The sequence below is a fragment of the Talpa occidentalis genome, unplaced genomic scaffold, assembly GCF_014898055.3.
Source record: "Talpa occidentalis isolate TD23 unplaced genomic scaffold, MPIMG_talOcc4v2.1 talOcc4.7, whole genome shotgun sequence".
NCBI classification, from domain to species: domain Eukaryota; kingdom Metazoa; phylum Chordata; class Mammalia; order Eulipotyphla; family Talpidae; genus Talpa; species Talpa occidentalis.
The window spans coordinates 24,552,716-24,570,895 of NW_023605083.1; the positions used below are offsets into that span (position 1 = coordinate 24,552,716).

Here is an 18,180-nt window from a genome sequence, read left to right on the forward strand (position 1 = left end):
TCTCTAATGGCTGTCAGTGTTGAGCATATTTTCATATGTTTATTGGCCATTTGTTTATGTTCTTTGGAGAAATATCTGTTTAAATCCTTTTTCCCTTTATTTGAATAGGATTACTTGTTCTTCTGTTCATGAGTTGTAGTTGTTCTTTAAATATATTCTGTCTATTAATCCTTTATCAAATGTATGCTTTACAAAATTTTCACTCTTTCTTTTGGTTATCCTTTCACTCTGTTGATATTGCCATTTGATACACAAAAGTTTTTAATTTTCATGAAGTCCAAATTATTCTTTTTGTCTTTTGTTGTCTGTTTATGGTGTCACCTGTTCTTTTTTATTTAAAGGACAATATTAAATAATCCTTTCCCCAAATTGCAGATCAACTAGTTTATTGGCTATGCCATCAAAAGTGTATTCTAAACCTCCTTGAAAAAACAAATCTGTTTCATGAGCCAAAATAATGTAACAGAGCATGGTCTCTGAAGTTGGACTATGTGGGTTTGGGGTTTTTCAGTCACCTTCTGGTTGTGTGACTTCACACAAATTAAATTTCTGTGCCTCAGTCTCCTCATCTATAAATTTGGGTTGTAATAATGCCTAATTTATGGTGTTTCATGAGAATTAAATGAGGCATCACCTGTCAAGTATCTAGAACATTTTCTATCAGTGTATATTGGCTGTCACTATACTTTGGAAGCAAGTAGGGTCTCGGTAAAGCTAGTATAAAATAGACCACTAATATTCTGTATAGACCTATTGAGAAATATGATAGAATTTTCCACATTTTTATTGCACTGTTCTCTGTATTTGAACCTGTGTACAAGAACTAGCTAACCTGCTTAACTTCAATGAAATCTTTGCCCACAATTGCTTAAACACCTTTCAAGTATACAAAGCACAGCCACCAAGATAGGCCATATCATTATCATAAATGAAGTCAAGATCACACTGAGTATGTTCTCTGACCACATAGACTTAATAGAAATCAACAACAATTTATCTTTTTACGACCCCTGTTCAACAATTAGATGAGATAAAGTTAGTTTACAATACTATGTGTATTTAGAGCTATAGTTTCAAACTTCTTAAATTGTTTGGGACATAAAATTTATGATTGTTTTCCTGGGAAAATGACCCTATTGCATTATGAAATAACTCTTTGTATCTCTGGTTATATATTTTTCCTTAAAATGAAATTCACTTAATATCAGTATATCTACTCCAACCATATGCTTTAAAATGTAGACATCATATAGTTGGGTTTGGATTTTCAATCAGTTCTGATAATCTAATTAGAGTGTTTAGTCTATTAACATTTAATTGTTGATATGGTTAGATTTAGGTCTGTCACTTTATTATGTGTTTGTCCCACTGTAGTTTGTTCCTTTGTTCCTTCTTCCTTGCCTTCTTTTAAATTATATTGTTTTAAGAAGTCCATTTAAATTTAAATTTATTGACTTTTAAGCTATACTTCTTTGTGGTTTTAGGGGTTGTTTTAAGAATCATAATATACATCTTAACTTTTCCTAGTTCATGTCGATATATTGTTATAACTGTATGTGAAGTGTTACTTTATATAAAATGTAGAAAGTTTGGAGTCATATAATTCCATTTATTTTCTTATTGTTTGTTATATTTATCATATATATTACATATCCATATGTTAGAAACCTTAGGACACAATGTTATAAATTTTATTTTAAATAATTATACATACTTTGATGCAATTAAGAGAGATATCATCTTTTTTTAAGACATATATTTACCATCCCTGATGTTTTTTTCCCTGAAGAGCCAATTTTCCATCTGGTATAATTTCTCTCAGCCCTTATAATTTCCTTTAGCATCTTTAATAGTGCAAGTCTGCTAGCAAGTAATTCTTTTAGTTTTTCATTATCTGGAAATATCTTAATTTTACTTTCATTCTTGAATGATAGTTCTCTGGATATAGAATTTTGGATTATTAGCTGTATTTTTTTTCCTTTTTGGTATTTTGAAAATGCTCAGTCTCTTTTGCACTCTGTTGTTATGTTAGAAGTTACTGATAATTCACATTGCTATACCCTGTATATCATTTTCCTCTGGCTACTTTCAAGATTTTATTTCTACATTTGCTTTTCTGGTTCACTAGGCATGCTTTTCTTTTTGTTTCTCTTGTTTAGGGTTTGCTGAAATCCTTGTGTCTGAGATTTTATATCTGTTGCCAAATTGGGGAACTGTTAGCCATTATTTCATCAAACATCTTTTCTGCTGTATTTTCTCGCTTCCTTCTGAGACTCAGATTACATGTATATTAGTTCGTTGAGGCTTTTTTGCAAAATTTATAAAATATTTTCTTCCATGTTGGGTAATTTTAATCCATTCACATGGTCAATAGCAGTTTCTCTGTCATCTCATTCTATTATTCCCATTTGTAATTTTTTTTGGGGGGGGGCATTTTAGTTTTTTTATTAGAATTTTGTTTGCTTGTTTGGATAGCTGCAATTTCTCTGAAATTTTCTTATGTTTTAATTCATTAATCTAGGACATAAAGGAAAATTACATTTCCTTGAGTATATAAATAGCTGCTTTAAAATTCTTGTCTAAGATCTCATTTGGATTGTCTTGGGGCATTTTCTCTCTTTGAGAGTGCATACTTTCTTTTCTGCTTAGAAGTCAAATAATTTTGGATTATATTTTAAATTTGTGAATATTATGTTGTAGAGTTTAAGTTTTGGAAAACTATCCCCAAAATGAACTTTTTCTTTTGTAAACAGGGAAATAACTTGGTTGGACTCATGTTGTAAATTATATTTCATGGTCAGAAACTTAAATCTCAGTTTAGTTCATTTTGCTTCAGTTAATCATTTTCGCACTTGTCCCACACATGCATGGTTTGGCTGTCAGTAGGTATTTACACAGTTTATCCACAGATTTGATGCCTTATTTCTGCCTACTTAATGGATTATCCCCTCACTATTTGGCAGCCGTAATTACCCTAAGTTGTGTACTCTTGTTCTTGAAGCCAGAATAATTGCTTTCTATTTCTTTTCAAAGTCTTGCCATCCTACATGGCACAGGCTTGAGTTTACTCTCAGACTTAGAAAAATAAGAAATTAAGATAGTACCCTTCCTTTCTTCCAATTATCTTTTTCCCCCCTGCCATTGCTCACTCCCTAGAGTCTCCTGATAGATAGTTTTAATATTTTTACAGAATCATAGTTATTTTCTGTAAGGACTGAACCAATTGGATCTGAATCACCCATTATTAGGAGTGGAGTTAAGACTATATTGTTGATGATGCAGTGTCACCACTGCATACAGGTGCTGTTTTAGCTCCATTGAATTATTTTGCTGATCCTCACAAGTGTAATCTAATCTATTCAATGTTTCTGTAAACATGGGCACCTAAACAGAAATATTGTAATCATAGTAGGAAAGAATGACACTTACTTCCTAAACCTTTATTGTCATGCTCCTCATAGTAGTATATTTTTTCTAATATATGTTTCATGATATATTAATGAGATTATGATATATTGATATATTATGATATAGATATAGATGTATTATGATATATTGATAGTTCTCTCTAGAATTTTTCTTGCAGTATGGAAACATAGTTTTCATGTCTAGTTTACTTTTAGTTGCACAGCACTCTGTATGAACGTATATATGCTCTTTTTTTTTTTTTATAGAGGCATGTTTTTATTTATTTATTTGTTTTTTATTTGTTTGTTTGTTTTGTTTATACATACATTGGGTACAGTCAGAAGCGCGGGAGGGTGAGAGAATTCACCAGAGCCAGAGCGGGGAGCAGAGCAGACAGAAGGACTGAAGTACACTGCTGAGGGGAGCAGTGGGTGGCAGGAGAGGTCTCCGCGCCATTGGGACCCTCCTCCGGTGGCCGGGGAGCAGGCGGGATCGAACCGGCGCCGCAGAGACCGCGGGCAGCTTCGCAACCCAGCGCTCAACTGCTGCGCCACCGGGGAGGCCCTATATATGCTCTTATGTGGTAATAAGCAGGAATTTAATCTTGTGATAGTTAAAGAGCATGAGAAACCATTAGCTCACTGAATGTTCATATACACAACCTAGGTTTCAGTAATATCATTTTGTAACAATTGAGCTTTTTTCCCCCTTAGAAATCCCACTCTCAGTCCAGTTTTTCACCTGTAGACTAGTACATGTATATCCAAATGCTAGCTGCCATTTGTACAAGGATTTTATTTTTTTATTTAAAAATATATTTTTTCACAACTATCGTCATTCTCAGAGAGGTTAAGTAATGTACTAAGTGGTACTCAGAAACAAGTAAAGCTGAGACCTGAAACCAGGACGTTTGCCTTCAGAATCATTGATCTGAATTGTTTATAATTCATAGTTATTATGTATTCTGCTATGACTGATTTCTCTGAAATGCATCATTTGTTTGTATAGTTCAATATTATGGCCTAGCTGAGGGCAACACTTCTGTGTTTTTCATATTTAAATCCCTTTAAGGCAGATATGAGTGTCTTGTACATAGTATGTTGTCAATACGTGTTGAGTTTCATGTTCTGTCTTTGCACTTTACTAGATTTGCTGTTGTAATTTTCATTAAACTTCTACTTTTCTTTCATAATGTTTATCCCATGACGTGTTGTTCTTTATTTATGAGATTGTTTATCTCTCCCAACTGTACCACCCGTATTTTGTAAATCACTTTGTCTTCATTACTTAGACTAATACCTGCTCTGTAGAACCTCATCAATAAATGTATGTTCGTTAATCAGTTGTGGAGGACATTATGCTATGGCATAGGGTAGTCAATGGTGTATCCTAATGCAGTGTTAAATTATGCTAAATGTTGTGTATAACAAGGCCACTTATCGAAAACAGATTTTGATCCTTTTCCGCTAGCATAAGTATTTTACCTAGTGATAGCCTCTTCAGAAAACTTTTTTTTAAAGATTTATTTATTTATACACACAAGAACTGGGGTATAGGCCAGAGGTGTGGGGGGTGAGAGGATTCACCAGAGAATAGAACAGATTAACTGAAATTCACTGCTGAGGGGAGCAGCGGGTGAGTCAAGAAAGGTCTGCTGTGCCATGTGGGTCACCTCCCTGGCTGGGTCTCGAACTCATCCTGCAGTGGCTGCACATAGCTTCATAGGTTGCATCTTAACCCCTTGTGCCACCAAGGAGGCCCCATCTTCAGAAAGCTTTTATTAGAAGTGATCAAAGCCCAAATAAGGTTCAGTTCTAAGAAGGATCATTTGCTTTCATGAAACATTGATTTATATAGCACATATATTTAAACGTAAAGCAGTTAACACATTTAGCATATTGCATTGTTTATTTCTTCACTTATTCACTGAAAAATATTTTTGAGTCCTTATATAGCAAACTTGTATTAGACTAAGTGTATACAAATATGAAAAAGACACTTTCACAAATTAACGACTGTATCTCCTAATACACTATTTTCTGTAGCCCATTTCTCTAATTTTGTCTCCCATCTGAATTCAATATCTGGTGCCTATGTTATTATCTAGCCTGAAAAAAATCAGATCTATAAAAACTGTTCTCCTAGTTTTTTTCACATGGCTGACAAAAAATCATTCTCAAATCCCAGTGCCCTATCAGCAAGTACTATTTTCAATGAATTCTGGTGAACACAGTACAATATGACTCACTGTCAAAAAGCATACCATGACTTTTGATTTAATGCTTGGATTTCAGCACATGATGTGACTCTAGCCTGCTGAGTCTTTAGAGACAAGTAGTCGTCTATTAATGGAGTCGACTATAACGAGTAGCGTTACTCTAGCTGCCAGGTTATATGTACACATCGAGTGATTGAGATTCTCTCTTTGTAGCCTCTGTATGATGGAGTCTTATGAAAGGGAGAGTGAAAGACCTTTCCATCTACCTGTGTTTGCTTGGCATACACATGTAAGGTCATCTATTCCCAAATAGATCAACCTGTTTATCTGCTAGTAAGTACTGAGTTTTTTCCTATGGAAGTGTTGCTTGATCATGAATAGAAAATGAGCACAGAATGTCAATGTCGACATTGACACTTTGGAAATAAGGATGTTTAATAACATCCAAGAAAGAATGCAAATTTAGCTAGAAAATGTATGACTAGGCTTTCTATTAAAATTTCATGACACTGCAAATTGTTTGTAAATATGTATTAAATATTTTTATTTACCAAAGAGCTCCAGCAAGAAGTTGAAAAGCGAGATATATTAGTTTTGGCTTCCAAATACAGACTAAGGAATGCGTGAAAGTAACTTATTTGGGAAATAATCTCTGGTAAAAATATAATGAGGGAGGAAAGAAGTAAGAAAGAATGGAGGAAGCCCAGTAATTTCTGAGGTAACTGTCTCTCAGTTTCCCTGGGGGTCCTCTGGGAGACTGTCTTACCTCAAAAGAGGTTGTTTCTCTGAGGACTGAGAGAGGTGGTTTTACTTTTCCATCATCTTTTGCCCCAAATTTGGGGGAATTACTCAGAAGGGCATTATTCCTTGACAAGTCTAGTGTACTCTCATCGTGGGCTGAGCGCCTTTCTGAGCCTGGAGTTTTTAGGTAGTCATTGGCATAAGTGGGAAGCATCCACCAAGTTGCAGGTAATTGCTGAGCTTAGTGGTCGGGACCGAGAGTAAATACTAGAGAAGATGCTAAACTCTTGTCAGATGTAAGTAAATAAATATCTTTCCCCCAGTCAGTTTTTCTTTTTTTTAAAGTAAGTTTATCTGCAATCAATGTCCATGAATCTACTTCCTATATTTTCTTGTATGTGTTTTATGGTTTCAGGTCCATTATACAAGTATTGGCTGATTTTTGAATTAATTTTTATGTATGGTGCTAGATTATGACCTAGTTTTTTTTTTAATCATATGACCATGCTGCTTTCTCAGTACCACTTGTTGAAGAGGCTTTCCTTTCTCTGTTAAATGGTCTTTGCTCCTTAGTCAAAGACTGACTAACTGTCCACATATGTGGAGGTTTCCTTCAGGGCTCACAGTTCTGTTCCATTGGTCTGTGTGTGTTTTTGCTCTGATAATATATTGTTTAGATGATTATTGCTTTATAGTATAACTTGAAGGAGTGAAATACCTCCTTTGTTCTTCTTTCCCCCTCAGGATTGTTTTGGCTAGTATTGTTTTGGTTTTATTTCCTTGGAACAAATATTGACTTTGATAGGGTTTACATTAAATCAGTAAACTGTTTTAGGTAGAGGTATGGCCATTTTAACAATGTTTAGAAATATTTATTCTTCCAATCCATTCTGTTCTCTATTTTATTTTGAAACTAAATTAAATGCGACTTACAAAAGTTTGAATAATATGCAATAAGAAAATTAAATTAGCACTAGTAAATAAAGAGAAGAAAAAAAATAAGGATAAGAAATGCACTAGCATCAAGGAAAAGGCTATTGTGCTGTGTTTTATTCTTGCTAAGACTATACCATTAGTGTATTTCTAAGCCACCAACATGAAATGGAAAAATAATTAATTCATAGTATTTGTAAAAAAAAATATGGGGCAAATAATGAGGAGAACAAGAATAATATAAAAGGTAGATGGGTACATGACACATGTCCTTCTGATGATTTGGCTGGATAGAGGGTTAGACACTGGAATATAAGGGCTGGAAGCCAATATTACATGAATATCATTACTATTAGTCCATATATTTTTTTAAAGATTTATTTATTTATTTATACAAGAACCAGGAAACAGGCCAGATTCATGGGAGGGTGAAAGGATTCACCAGAGACAGAGAGGGGAAAAGAACAGGCAGACTGACGAAATACACTGGTGAGGGGAGCAGTGAGCACGACAGGAGAGGTCTGCTGCGCCATGTGGGACCCTTGCCTGCCAGCTGGGGATCGAACCAGCACTGCAGAGGCTATGGACAGCTTCACAGTGCTGCGCTCAGCCGCCTGCACCACCAGGGGAGGGCCTATTAGTCCATATTTTGATGGCTGTAGGATACTAGGGAATTTGAAATTATGATGCTGAACAATCTCCTTCTATGTAACCATAGATGTTGCCACTCAAGTGAAGAATCATAGGCTTTAACTATCAACTGGGCAAGGAAAGCAGTTCACATTCTTTTATGAAAATGATGATGGGGAGAAGGATGCATGTCTGAATAGAACTAGTCAACATGCTTTACCCCATTCTGTTGCTCATTCATGCACACATATTCTGCCTTGGAAATGAATTTTCCAAGGATCGAAAATAGAGACCCAAAGACAGAATCAATATTATCATAAGAAAAAAATATTCCATCTGTGCTAACAAAGAGTCATATGCAGAGAGCAAGACCAAGAGTTCTACTCCATGTAGCATAACCACATAAATTTTAGTCTGCAAAAAATATTAAAGCAGGAGTTACCAAATATTCACCATAGTTAAAACTTGCTAAAACACCCAGAAAGCTGGGTTTAATCAGGGCAGCCTCCCATTGTGCCTTTCACTATTATTTGTGAAGCGTAAACCAGACTGATTAAGTAATGTACTATGTGGCATTAGTTCATATAAAACAATTAATAGTTCTTCTGAAGCTCTTGGTGATGGAATTGTTTAGACATCAGTTTCTTCTTAAGACCTGCCATGCTCGTAATCAGAAAAGAGACCATAAAGTAGTTAAGTCCATCTACCCCAAAGGTGTTATTTTTATTAAGGAACAAGTTAAAAAGATTTTGACATAAATATTTTTAAAGAAATCAGTGAGGGCCTCCCCTGGTGGCACAGCGGTTGAGCGCTGGGCTGCGAGGCTGCCCGCAGCCTGTGCAGCGCCGGTACGTTCCCCGGCTGCCAACGAGGGTCCCACAAAAAAAAAAAAAAAAATCAGTGATATAAAGATTTAAAATAAACATTTTGGCTTATGGGAAGTTATTCGTGGAAATCTTCAGAACACTGATTTTCTCAGTAAGTGAAATGGGAGCTTAATGATCATCAGTAAGCAGGGACACTGAGGCTAAGTAGATTTTAATCCATAATCAACCCCTGCCCCTAGACTCAAAAGGACAAGAACAGGCAAATAGCAAATCCCAGATAATCTTATCTTGATCTTTTTAGACTTCTCCAGAAGCGGTTGAGTATAATACAGTTTTAAATGGAATGACCAAACACTTACCTCCCATGTACCTTCTGCCCCCTTCCTTGTTTTTGTCTGAGGAAAGGTTTGAGAAAGTAAATTTAAAATATCAGAATACATATGGAAAAAGATAATACATTGGGACCCCCTATTTGTAGGTCCATAATGAGAAATATTTTCCACAGAACTGTGAATTTGGTGAAATTAGGGCAGAATTTAATTTTAAAAGATGTGTAAGTGCTTCAGAAAGGTAGCTAACTACTAAGTTGCCTACTTTCTCTTTGTTACTATGAGCAATTGTTGTCTATCAAAATGGCAATATTAATTGCAGGATACTAAAATCTTTTAAAACTCCTGCTCTAATCTCCCTATGAAGATTAACGTCTTAATACTTATTACTCCACCTGCAAAGCATGTGGAACTATTTGTCATGGCCACATCTGCTATATTCATCCATGATATATTCATTCACTAGCATTTACATAGGCTGTGCCCTCTGCCTGGAATGGCTTTTCTCCATTCTTTTCTTTCCTGTCAAGTTCAAACCTCTCTTCAACGCTCATATAGTATCTTCTGTAAGGGATCTCCCAGGTGAAATTACTTGTTTCTCTGGATTATCATAAAATGTTAACAGACCTCTTCTCCCTTCATTGCCAGCTCTCAAGGCTGTGGCCACAGTTTATCTTTGCATCTTCCCCTAGTGCCAATCAACACTGACAGGCTCATAGCAGATGCTCATAAATGTTAGATACATGTGCATGTATGGATGAATCCCCAAACCAAGGCTTGCAGACATCTGGTTCTACCACATGTGCTGTAGAGTGAAAACAAAAATGAATCTCTAGAACAGCTCTTGACAGCAAAGTGTTTATTTTATGTTTATTGTAAGCACCCATTTTTTTTGTTGTCGTCGTTATAGCTGGTGAATCCATGTTGGAGAAATTATGCCCGGCTAAGTGACTTTCAGAGAATAGTTTATAGGCTCTAGAAATTTCAAGGAGAAAGCTGATGATCTGAGAAAATTCTGCCTATACAGAACGTAGGCTCTACAACATGTAGTTACCCTAAAGAGCCATTTACAATGAAATTAATTTTAAATTTGAGAGAAGATGCCTCTTTAAGGAAAGTAGGACAAATTTTACATTCCTGTGGAGAGCTTTTTCTTGACCTCATATTTTAACTGGAAAAAATATTTTATGAACCAAAAGAACCAAATTGTTAGCCAGATTTTTAAAAAATGTCACCTAAAAATACTAAGTATTTGATTCTTTGATGTCTGCAATGTTCTAAGATTTCAGTATCTTTGTTTCTCTGTGGTCTAGGAAGTGATCAAGGCTCCTTTGATTGTATTAATTCAGTTTAATTCAGTAAGCAGGAATCATAGACTATGTGCTGATTGCTGAAATAGTGGATATGTATTTGATAGGAAAGAGTTGATTTTTAAAAAGAACAAGATCTACTATTCCTTGTCACTTTCCCACCTTGAGAAATTTCAGGGAGAGCTGAAGTATTATTCAGACATGCTTTGAAAATAAATTTGAGGGATCAGTAGGTGCCTAGAAAAGCTGTTAGGGAAGTGGTGTACTATTTCATTAGAGGCAAAATGAAAAGTTACATCCCTCTGATTTGAAAATATTGGTCACAGAGGTGTTTACGATTTCATTATGGAGTTGGTTTCAGCGTTTATTGTTCTTCTTTCTGCTGTGATCATCTGGAAGGAGAAAGCTGTGGAAGAAAGAGATAATGGTAAAAAAAAAAATCTCAAGGTTTTTCAAGAACAAGAGAGATAAGGGCATCCTTTTACTTTGTTTTTAACAGTGGCTATGACAATAGACCATATGTATCTTTGACCTGAAGTGATTTTTGATGGTGGTTCCAGTCATGCTAACAATTCATGGTCCCTGCTGTGTACCAGCTTCTCCAAGGGAATCAAGGATGAAGAGGTCACAGTTTCTATCAATGGACAGTTTGATTTTGCAAAATGGATAGGAGTATGTATGTTTTTTAAAGATTTATTTTTTGTTTATTTATGCATACAAGAACTGGGGCATAGGCCAGAGGTGCAGGGGATGAGAAGATTCACCAGAGACAGAATAGGCAGATTGACTGAAATACACTGCTAAAGGGAGCAGCAGGTAAGACAGGAAAGGTCTGCTGCGCCATGTGGGTCACCTCCCTGTCTGGTTGGGGATCGAACTCATGCTGCAGTGGCTGGTGATAGCTTGATAGTGCTGAGACTTAACCCCTTGTGCCACCACGGAGGCCACAAAAGTGTGTTTTAGTGGGAAAATAAGCCAAGTACTATGAGAGAGGTGCAGAGTGCTGTTGAATTAGTGAAGCAAGGTAAGTAATGTGTGCCGGTTGGGGCAATTAGTAAAGGTGCCATGGTGATGGTGGCATTTTAAATGAATGCCAGGTCCATTTGTTACTAGATCATTAGTGGTTGGTGTGTTACAGTTTACACATTTGTCAGTGTGTGAGGCTAAACCCCTGAAACTTACATCGTTTTTTACACCAATGATAAATCAATAAAAAATAAAAACCAAGAATTTAAATTAAAAATTTAATTAAATAAAATGGACATTAATAAATGAGGTGATATTCATTGCGGCAGAAGGGAAGCCATATCACTTCCTAAATCTTGCTTTTCTAATATATATCTCTACCATTACCATAAATCCTTTTTTGAGAGCTTGTTTGGAGGGTCTAGTAGGGAGGAACAGCTGCTTCTATACCCTTGACGAAAGAAATGATCTGTCCCTATTCAGAGGTTATCTTCTTTGTCCTGAGCTAGGATGTACATGGACTTGTAAAGGAGGAAGAGGATACCTTTCTAGTGAGCCAAATCAGCTGAATCACCTCTGAAAATTAGTGGAATGACAAATGTTGGAGCCAGATCACTCTCACATCCTATATGCTCTTTTTTGGAATACTACTGGTAGTTAGTTTGACTGAAATGTAGTACATGTTTAGGGGTCAGGAAGTTGAGCAGAAACAGAAAAGGAGCATGGGGTTTTACAATTCCTGACAGTCGGTACTTTAGTACTCAGTTGGAGAATCTTTGAAGGTTGAACAGAGCATTGCAGTAATTGCACATGGACTTCATAAATTATAATGTGGCAGCCTGGAGTAGTGTGAGCTCAGTTTTAGTTGCTGGAGTGGATAGCAGAGGGAAGACTTCACAGTTGTCCAGTTATGATATAATGGAGCTGTAGAACAAGGTCAGGTACTCAGGCAGAGTTCTAAGTCTTGACACCAACAAATGATCCATCAAAGGAAAAATTGATTAATTCAGCCTCATCAAAATTAAAGAATTTTCTGTGAAAGATCTGTAAGAGGATGAAAAGATAATCTACACAATGGGAGAAAATAATTGTAAGCCACATATCTAACCAAAGTATCAGTATATAGAATATATGGTCAACTCTAAAAACTCAACAGTACAAAAATATCCAAAATGGAAAAAAGAAGAATACACCAGAGAGGTGGAGAATCATATATTGTCCAAATATTAACATTAAGGTAAGAAAGAAGTATTGCATTTAAAAATAAAAATTTTAAAAAATGGGAAAAAGACATAAACATTCACTGAATAGGATATACAGGTAGTAAATAAGCATATGAAAAAATGTTCAGCCTCCTTAAATATCAAGGAAATACAAATTAAATTTACAATGAGCTACCACTACACAACTATAAGATTGTTTAAAGCAAAAAAGTGACAACACTAGTGTTAAGGATGTGGAGAAACTGGATTATTTGTCCATTGTAAATGGGAGGTTTTTTCTTTTTTTTTTTAAAGATTTATTTATTTATTTATTTATTTATTTATTTATTTATTTATTTATTTATTTATTTATACAAGCACTGGGTACAGTCAGAAGCGCGGGAGGGTGAGAGAATTCACCAGAGCCAGAGCGGGGAACAGAACAGGCAGACTGACAAAATACACTGCTGAGGGGAGCAGCGGGCAGCAGGAGAGGTCTGCACGCCATGTGGGACCCTCGCTGGCGGCCAGGGATCGAACCGGCGCTGCAGAGGCTATGGGCAGCTTTGCAGCCCAGTGCTCAAACGCTGCGCCACCAGGGGAGGCCCGTAAAGTGGCACGGAAACTTGAAAATATTTTAATAGTAGTCTATTTTAATTGTAGACTGTGCAATTTCCATCCTTCTAAAAGTTCAGGGAAAATTTTATTTATATAAAAAATTAAAGTATTTAGGTCAAATCCCATACAGAGTTACAAGGAAAAATGTAAGAGGGCCAAATAACATCCCTACCAACAATGATGGAAAAGTATGCACCAAAATCATGTCTATAAGATTAATTTGCAAAATAGAGACAATAAGAAAATGACATAGGATGTGAAAGAAAAACACAAACTGGATAAAAGATATTCTATGCTAGGCTTTGATTTAGAGAAAGATATTGATTCTAAAAATAAACTGAAATTGTCACTATATGCAAAGAACTTAAAGACCTTAATAGTTATGTATGTACAAGGGATTATAGAAGACTGGAGTCCTCCTTCATTCTTTATGCTTTCCCATCTTAAAAACCGTAAGTGAAACAATTTGTAAATGCTAAAAATTTTGATTTTTTGAAAATAACTGTTTTTATTTCAAGAAAACATGTTTAAAGTAGCCCCAAAGGGGCCTCCCTGGTGACGCAGTGGGTTAAGATGCAGGACTATGAAGCTATCCACAGCCACTGTAGCACGAGTTTGATCCCAGCCAGGGAGGTGACCCACATGGTGCAGAATACCTCTACTGACTTGCCTGCTGCTCCCCCCCAGCAGTGTGTTTTGATCAGTCCGTTCCCCACTCTGTCTCTGGTGAATCTTCTCACCCTGCTTACCTCTGGCCTATACCCCAGTCTTGTACGCACAAATAAATAAATCTTTAAAATAGCCCCAAATTTCCTTCTTCTCCATCTCTAATCATGACTGCCTCTCTGCAGAGAGACCCTTGATGCCTTAGAGACATTGACTGGACTATTACAACTAAATCTATAATCATGTTTTATGCCAATAGTATTTTCAAAACATCTGTACTATTTAATTAGGATGTTTTGTGAAAAATATTTGTGAATGTTTCCATCAGAAGACAGTCATTCTTTTGAAATAATGGATGAAAATATTTGGTATCTTGCTGTGTGTATGTTTTGGATGTGTGTGCATGAATGTGCAGTATGCCCAGGTATAATTGTAGAATTTTATGTGGAATTATGTTTTTAAGTATTACACTTACTTATTTGCTTTTGTAAGGGAAAATAGAAGGTAGTAAAGATAGGAGCTAAGATATACTTTATAATGAGAGAAATAATAATAGTCCCTTACTGTTTTAAAGGATTTTAGAAATTGTTATACCTTGGTTATTCAGTGTGCACATAAAGCCTATGAAACAAACATCACTATTTTCATTTTATATGATGAAAGAATATGACTCAGTGTGAGTAGGTGATTGAAGTTCCTCAGTTAGTGATACCAATGATGGAAACAAAACCCCAAGTTCGTTAATCTTTCCACCACAAAATAACTGCACCAAATCTAAAGGCTTTTCTTGCCTATAAATGGATTAGTGAGTGAATTCCCAATAGTCTATGGATGTAGTTAATGAGACCTTTCTCACCACAGTCTTCTTGCTGAAACAAAGCTCTCTCTTCAGAGGCCTTGCCTCAGTACCATTTGATAGAAGTATGGGCTTTGGGTTCAAGTGCCTGTATTTGAATTCCAGTACCATCACTTACTGACTATGCATATTTAGACCTAAATTCTTTGCTTTCTCTTCATTAAGAAATATTGGCAGTGATTATTACAATGGAGATTGTGGTTCATATTAGGAAGGAACTCAAGAATCTCGCAAGAAAGCATTATCTGGACTCTGCTGAGATGGCATCAAGAGATAAAAAATGATTTGAGGAAATCAAGGATTATAGAGAATGGGGACCCTGAACCTAAATCAAGAGCCATTAAAAGTCAGTTTTAAGCCCTGTGTTAACTCACATGTGGATACCCACATGGTATTTGGCTTGGTTAATTTCTTTTATCTCTGATTCTCATGTTCACATATGTCCTTGGAGGCATTATATTAAAGAAGATGGGGAAAAGAATTGGGGAGCCCTGATGGACCTTTTTACAATGCTCGATTGATTTTCCTAATCTTTTTTTTTTTTTTAATCTTTATAGCTGATGGCGTCTGTGTCTTTAAATGCTCATTCAACAGAGACACTGAATGTTGCCGTGTGGGGAAGGAGTCCATCTTGATTACTCTGGGATACAATAGTGCTTTGCTGAAGTTTGAATCTCATGCTGGTAAGTTTGGTGCCTATCCTGACCTTCTTCCTTTTCCAAAGATGAATTTCCTGATTGATTTTTACTGTTTTCATTTGGTTGACTTTTAGCAGCACTTTTACTGATGAGTTGTCATTGATTGGTTTAAGGTCATTTCTGGTACTAGATACCAGTGGCTAGAGAACAGTCAATCTTTTCTAGACAATAAGAACATTTTTTTTTTTCCTTAGCCTCTCTTTTGGTCATCCAAAGGTACAGGAGTGATCCCCAAGGATTGTCCAGATCATTACCGCTATTGTTGATTCTCTTTGAAAATGAGGTTGTTTGCAAAAATGTAAATTTCCATTTCAGCGTTAATCAGAATGATTTCATTCTGTATTTATCCTTGAATCATTTATTGAGCATTCTTAGACTCTAGACAATTGTTTTGTATGCATAGATTTCCCCCCGCCCCCTGCCCAAATTTCTTGGGTCTGTAAGTTCCCTGGGCATTAGAACAAGTGCATGCTTATTTTTGTAATAGTTACATTTTTTTCCCAAAAAGCCTCAATCATTTTACAATCCCACAATAATAGAAGAGAGTTCTGATTGCCCCATATTTTTATTTAACATTTGATTGTTCAGTCTTTTTTTTCATAGTTTTTTTTTTCTCTTTTGAGGGTGTATAATTGTACCTCATTATGATTTTAATTTATATTTTCTTGATTTCTTATGATGTTAAGCACTTTTTTCATATTCATATGAATTCAAACCATTTGCTCTATTACTAATTGTTTATTTGCAGCATTGTTATCTACAGAGTTGTTCTTTTTATATTGATAATATCAGATATGTATCAGATACGAAATTTATGCATCTTATCTCCTTAGTTGTATCTTTTTTATTCATTTCCATAAAGATGTCATGTATTGAGCATAAGTCTTAAAATTTGTACAAGTGCATTTTATCATCTACTCTTTTGTTAATTGCATTCTGTGTCCTAAGAACCTTGGACTTACCCTCCAGTAATGAATTAGTTCTCTTTTATTTCGTTCTAGACATTTTATAACTTTATATTTTAGGTATATAATCCATGTTATCTACTTTTACATGATGTAAGGTAGGGACCAATATATAACCATATATCCTACCACTGTTTGTTGAAGACTTTTGCAAGTCAAATGACTATATATAGCTAAAGCCTATTTCAGAGCTCTCTCTTCTGTTCCATCGATTGTCTGGATGCCAGTATCACATTGTTGGATTACCTATCAAGTAACACTGAAATCTGATAAAGTCCTTCAACCTTGTTCTTTGTCAAGATTATTCTGGATATTCTTGGTGATTCGCATATTCATATATATTTTATAATTAAATTGTTGATTTTTGTGAAACTGTTTCATTATGATTGGGCTTTATCAATTTGAGAATTGTCATCTTTTTTTTTTTTTTTGATGATGAAAATAAACTTTATTTCCCATATAAGATGGAGAATGAAAGATCAATTTAGTTCTCTTTGGTAAATGAGATTTTACAGAATTTATCAAAAGTCTACACTTCTTAAGAGTAGATCTACTACAAGATCCAATGGCTGGATTAACAGTGATCTGATAGTTATAAATAAATACATGAAGACTTAAATCAGAGCTTTCCAGGTCATTAATATACTGCTTTGAACCTATGGCAAGTAGAGAATCCTTCTTTCTAGGAAAAGCTGACTGGAGTCACTGCTTCTAGGTCTCCTTTCAGTAATCCTGAACCAGAGAATTGCCATCTTTAATAGTATTAAATTTTTTGCTTATTGGTGAGTTGAAGACAACTCCTGCTCATACTAAATCACAAGAGACCATTTTAAATTTTAAGGAATTTGATACCTTAAAAATAACTAGTATGGGAGAATTTATACCTCAGAAACTGGCAAACTTTGCAAACAAGCCCCTTGTTTATTTTGTGGGTGATGTCAGCTGTTAATTCTTTACCGGCATGTCATTGCTTCTAGACCAGATTATATGGTATTTCTGTTATTGATTTAGGTCTTTAATATTTCCCCAGAAATATTTTTTACCTTTCATTGTGGATACCATACATAATTTTGACAAATTTATCCTTATCCTTAAATGTTTTGAACATATTTTAAACAACAATTTGAAAATTCATAATTGTTTGCTGCTGGAATGTAGTAAATTAATTAAGTTTTAATGTTAATCTTGAATATTGCAATCTTTAAATTCATTTACTGATTCTGCTAGTTATATTTTATATTTTAGAAAATTCTACCTTTAAAAAAAACTTGTCATTTGAAAATAGAGACACCTTTAATTCTTCTTTTCTAATATCCCCAAACTGTGGCTAGATAACACTAAATGAGAATGTATACTAACCTCAGTATTTTGCATTTGTTATACAGGACTAGACACTCATTAGACACAAATAATTCAATTAAGCTTGAAGTAGAAATAAAACCAAATATCTAGATAGCAATAAATCATAAATAATTTTGAAACAGGCTTTGTGAGTTACAAAATCACTACCTTACACCATATGATTCATCCCAGAAGCCAAGAAAGACAGGGCTGGCACCAAGGGGCTAAAGGCTCTTCTTAGACTATGCAGTTTGGAAAGCACAGGTGAGCAGGTTGATATAAACATCTTAGTGGGACCTCCATGTTAAATGTCAAGCAAAATATAAATAATTAAACTCTTTTGGAGTATTGAGTGAAATTTTACCTGTAATAATAAGGAAACATAGACAAGGGAGTCCTGCTTTCTTGACAGCCAGATAAGGATATCTGTAATATCCCGGATAAGGAAAGAAGGCTATATATATCTGTAGGT

The 18,180-nt window shown here is 35.2% G+C and overlaps 1 protein-coding gene across 1 annotated transcript in view; it reads left to right on the plus strand.

The window, feature by feature from the left end:
- The window catches only part of PUM3 (pumilio RNA binding family member 3), a 331,728-nt gene that overhangs the window by 45,624 nt on the left and 267,924 nt on the right, over positions 1-18,180 (plus strand). The window contains exon 2 of the mRNA XM_054688948.1: positions 15,262-15,387. Within this exon, the coding sequence (XP_054544923.1) occupies positions 15,262-15,387 (126 nt within the window). The remainder of the gene's footprint in view (positions 1-15,261; positions 15,388-18,180) is intronic.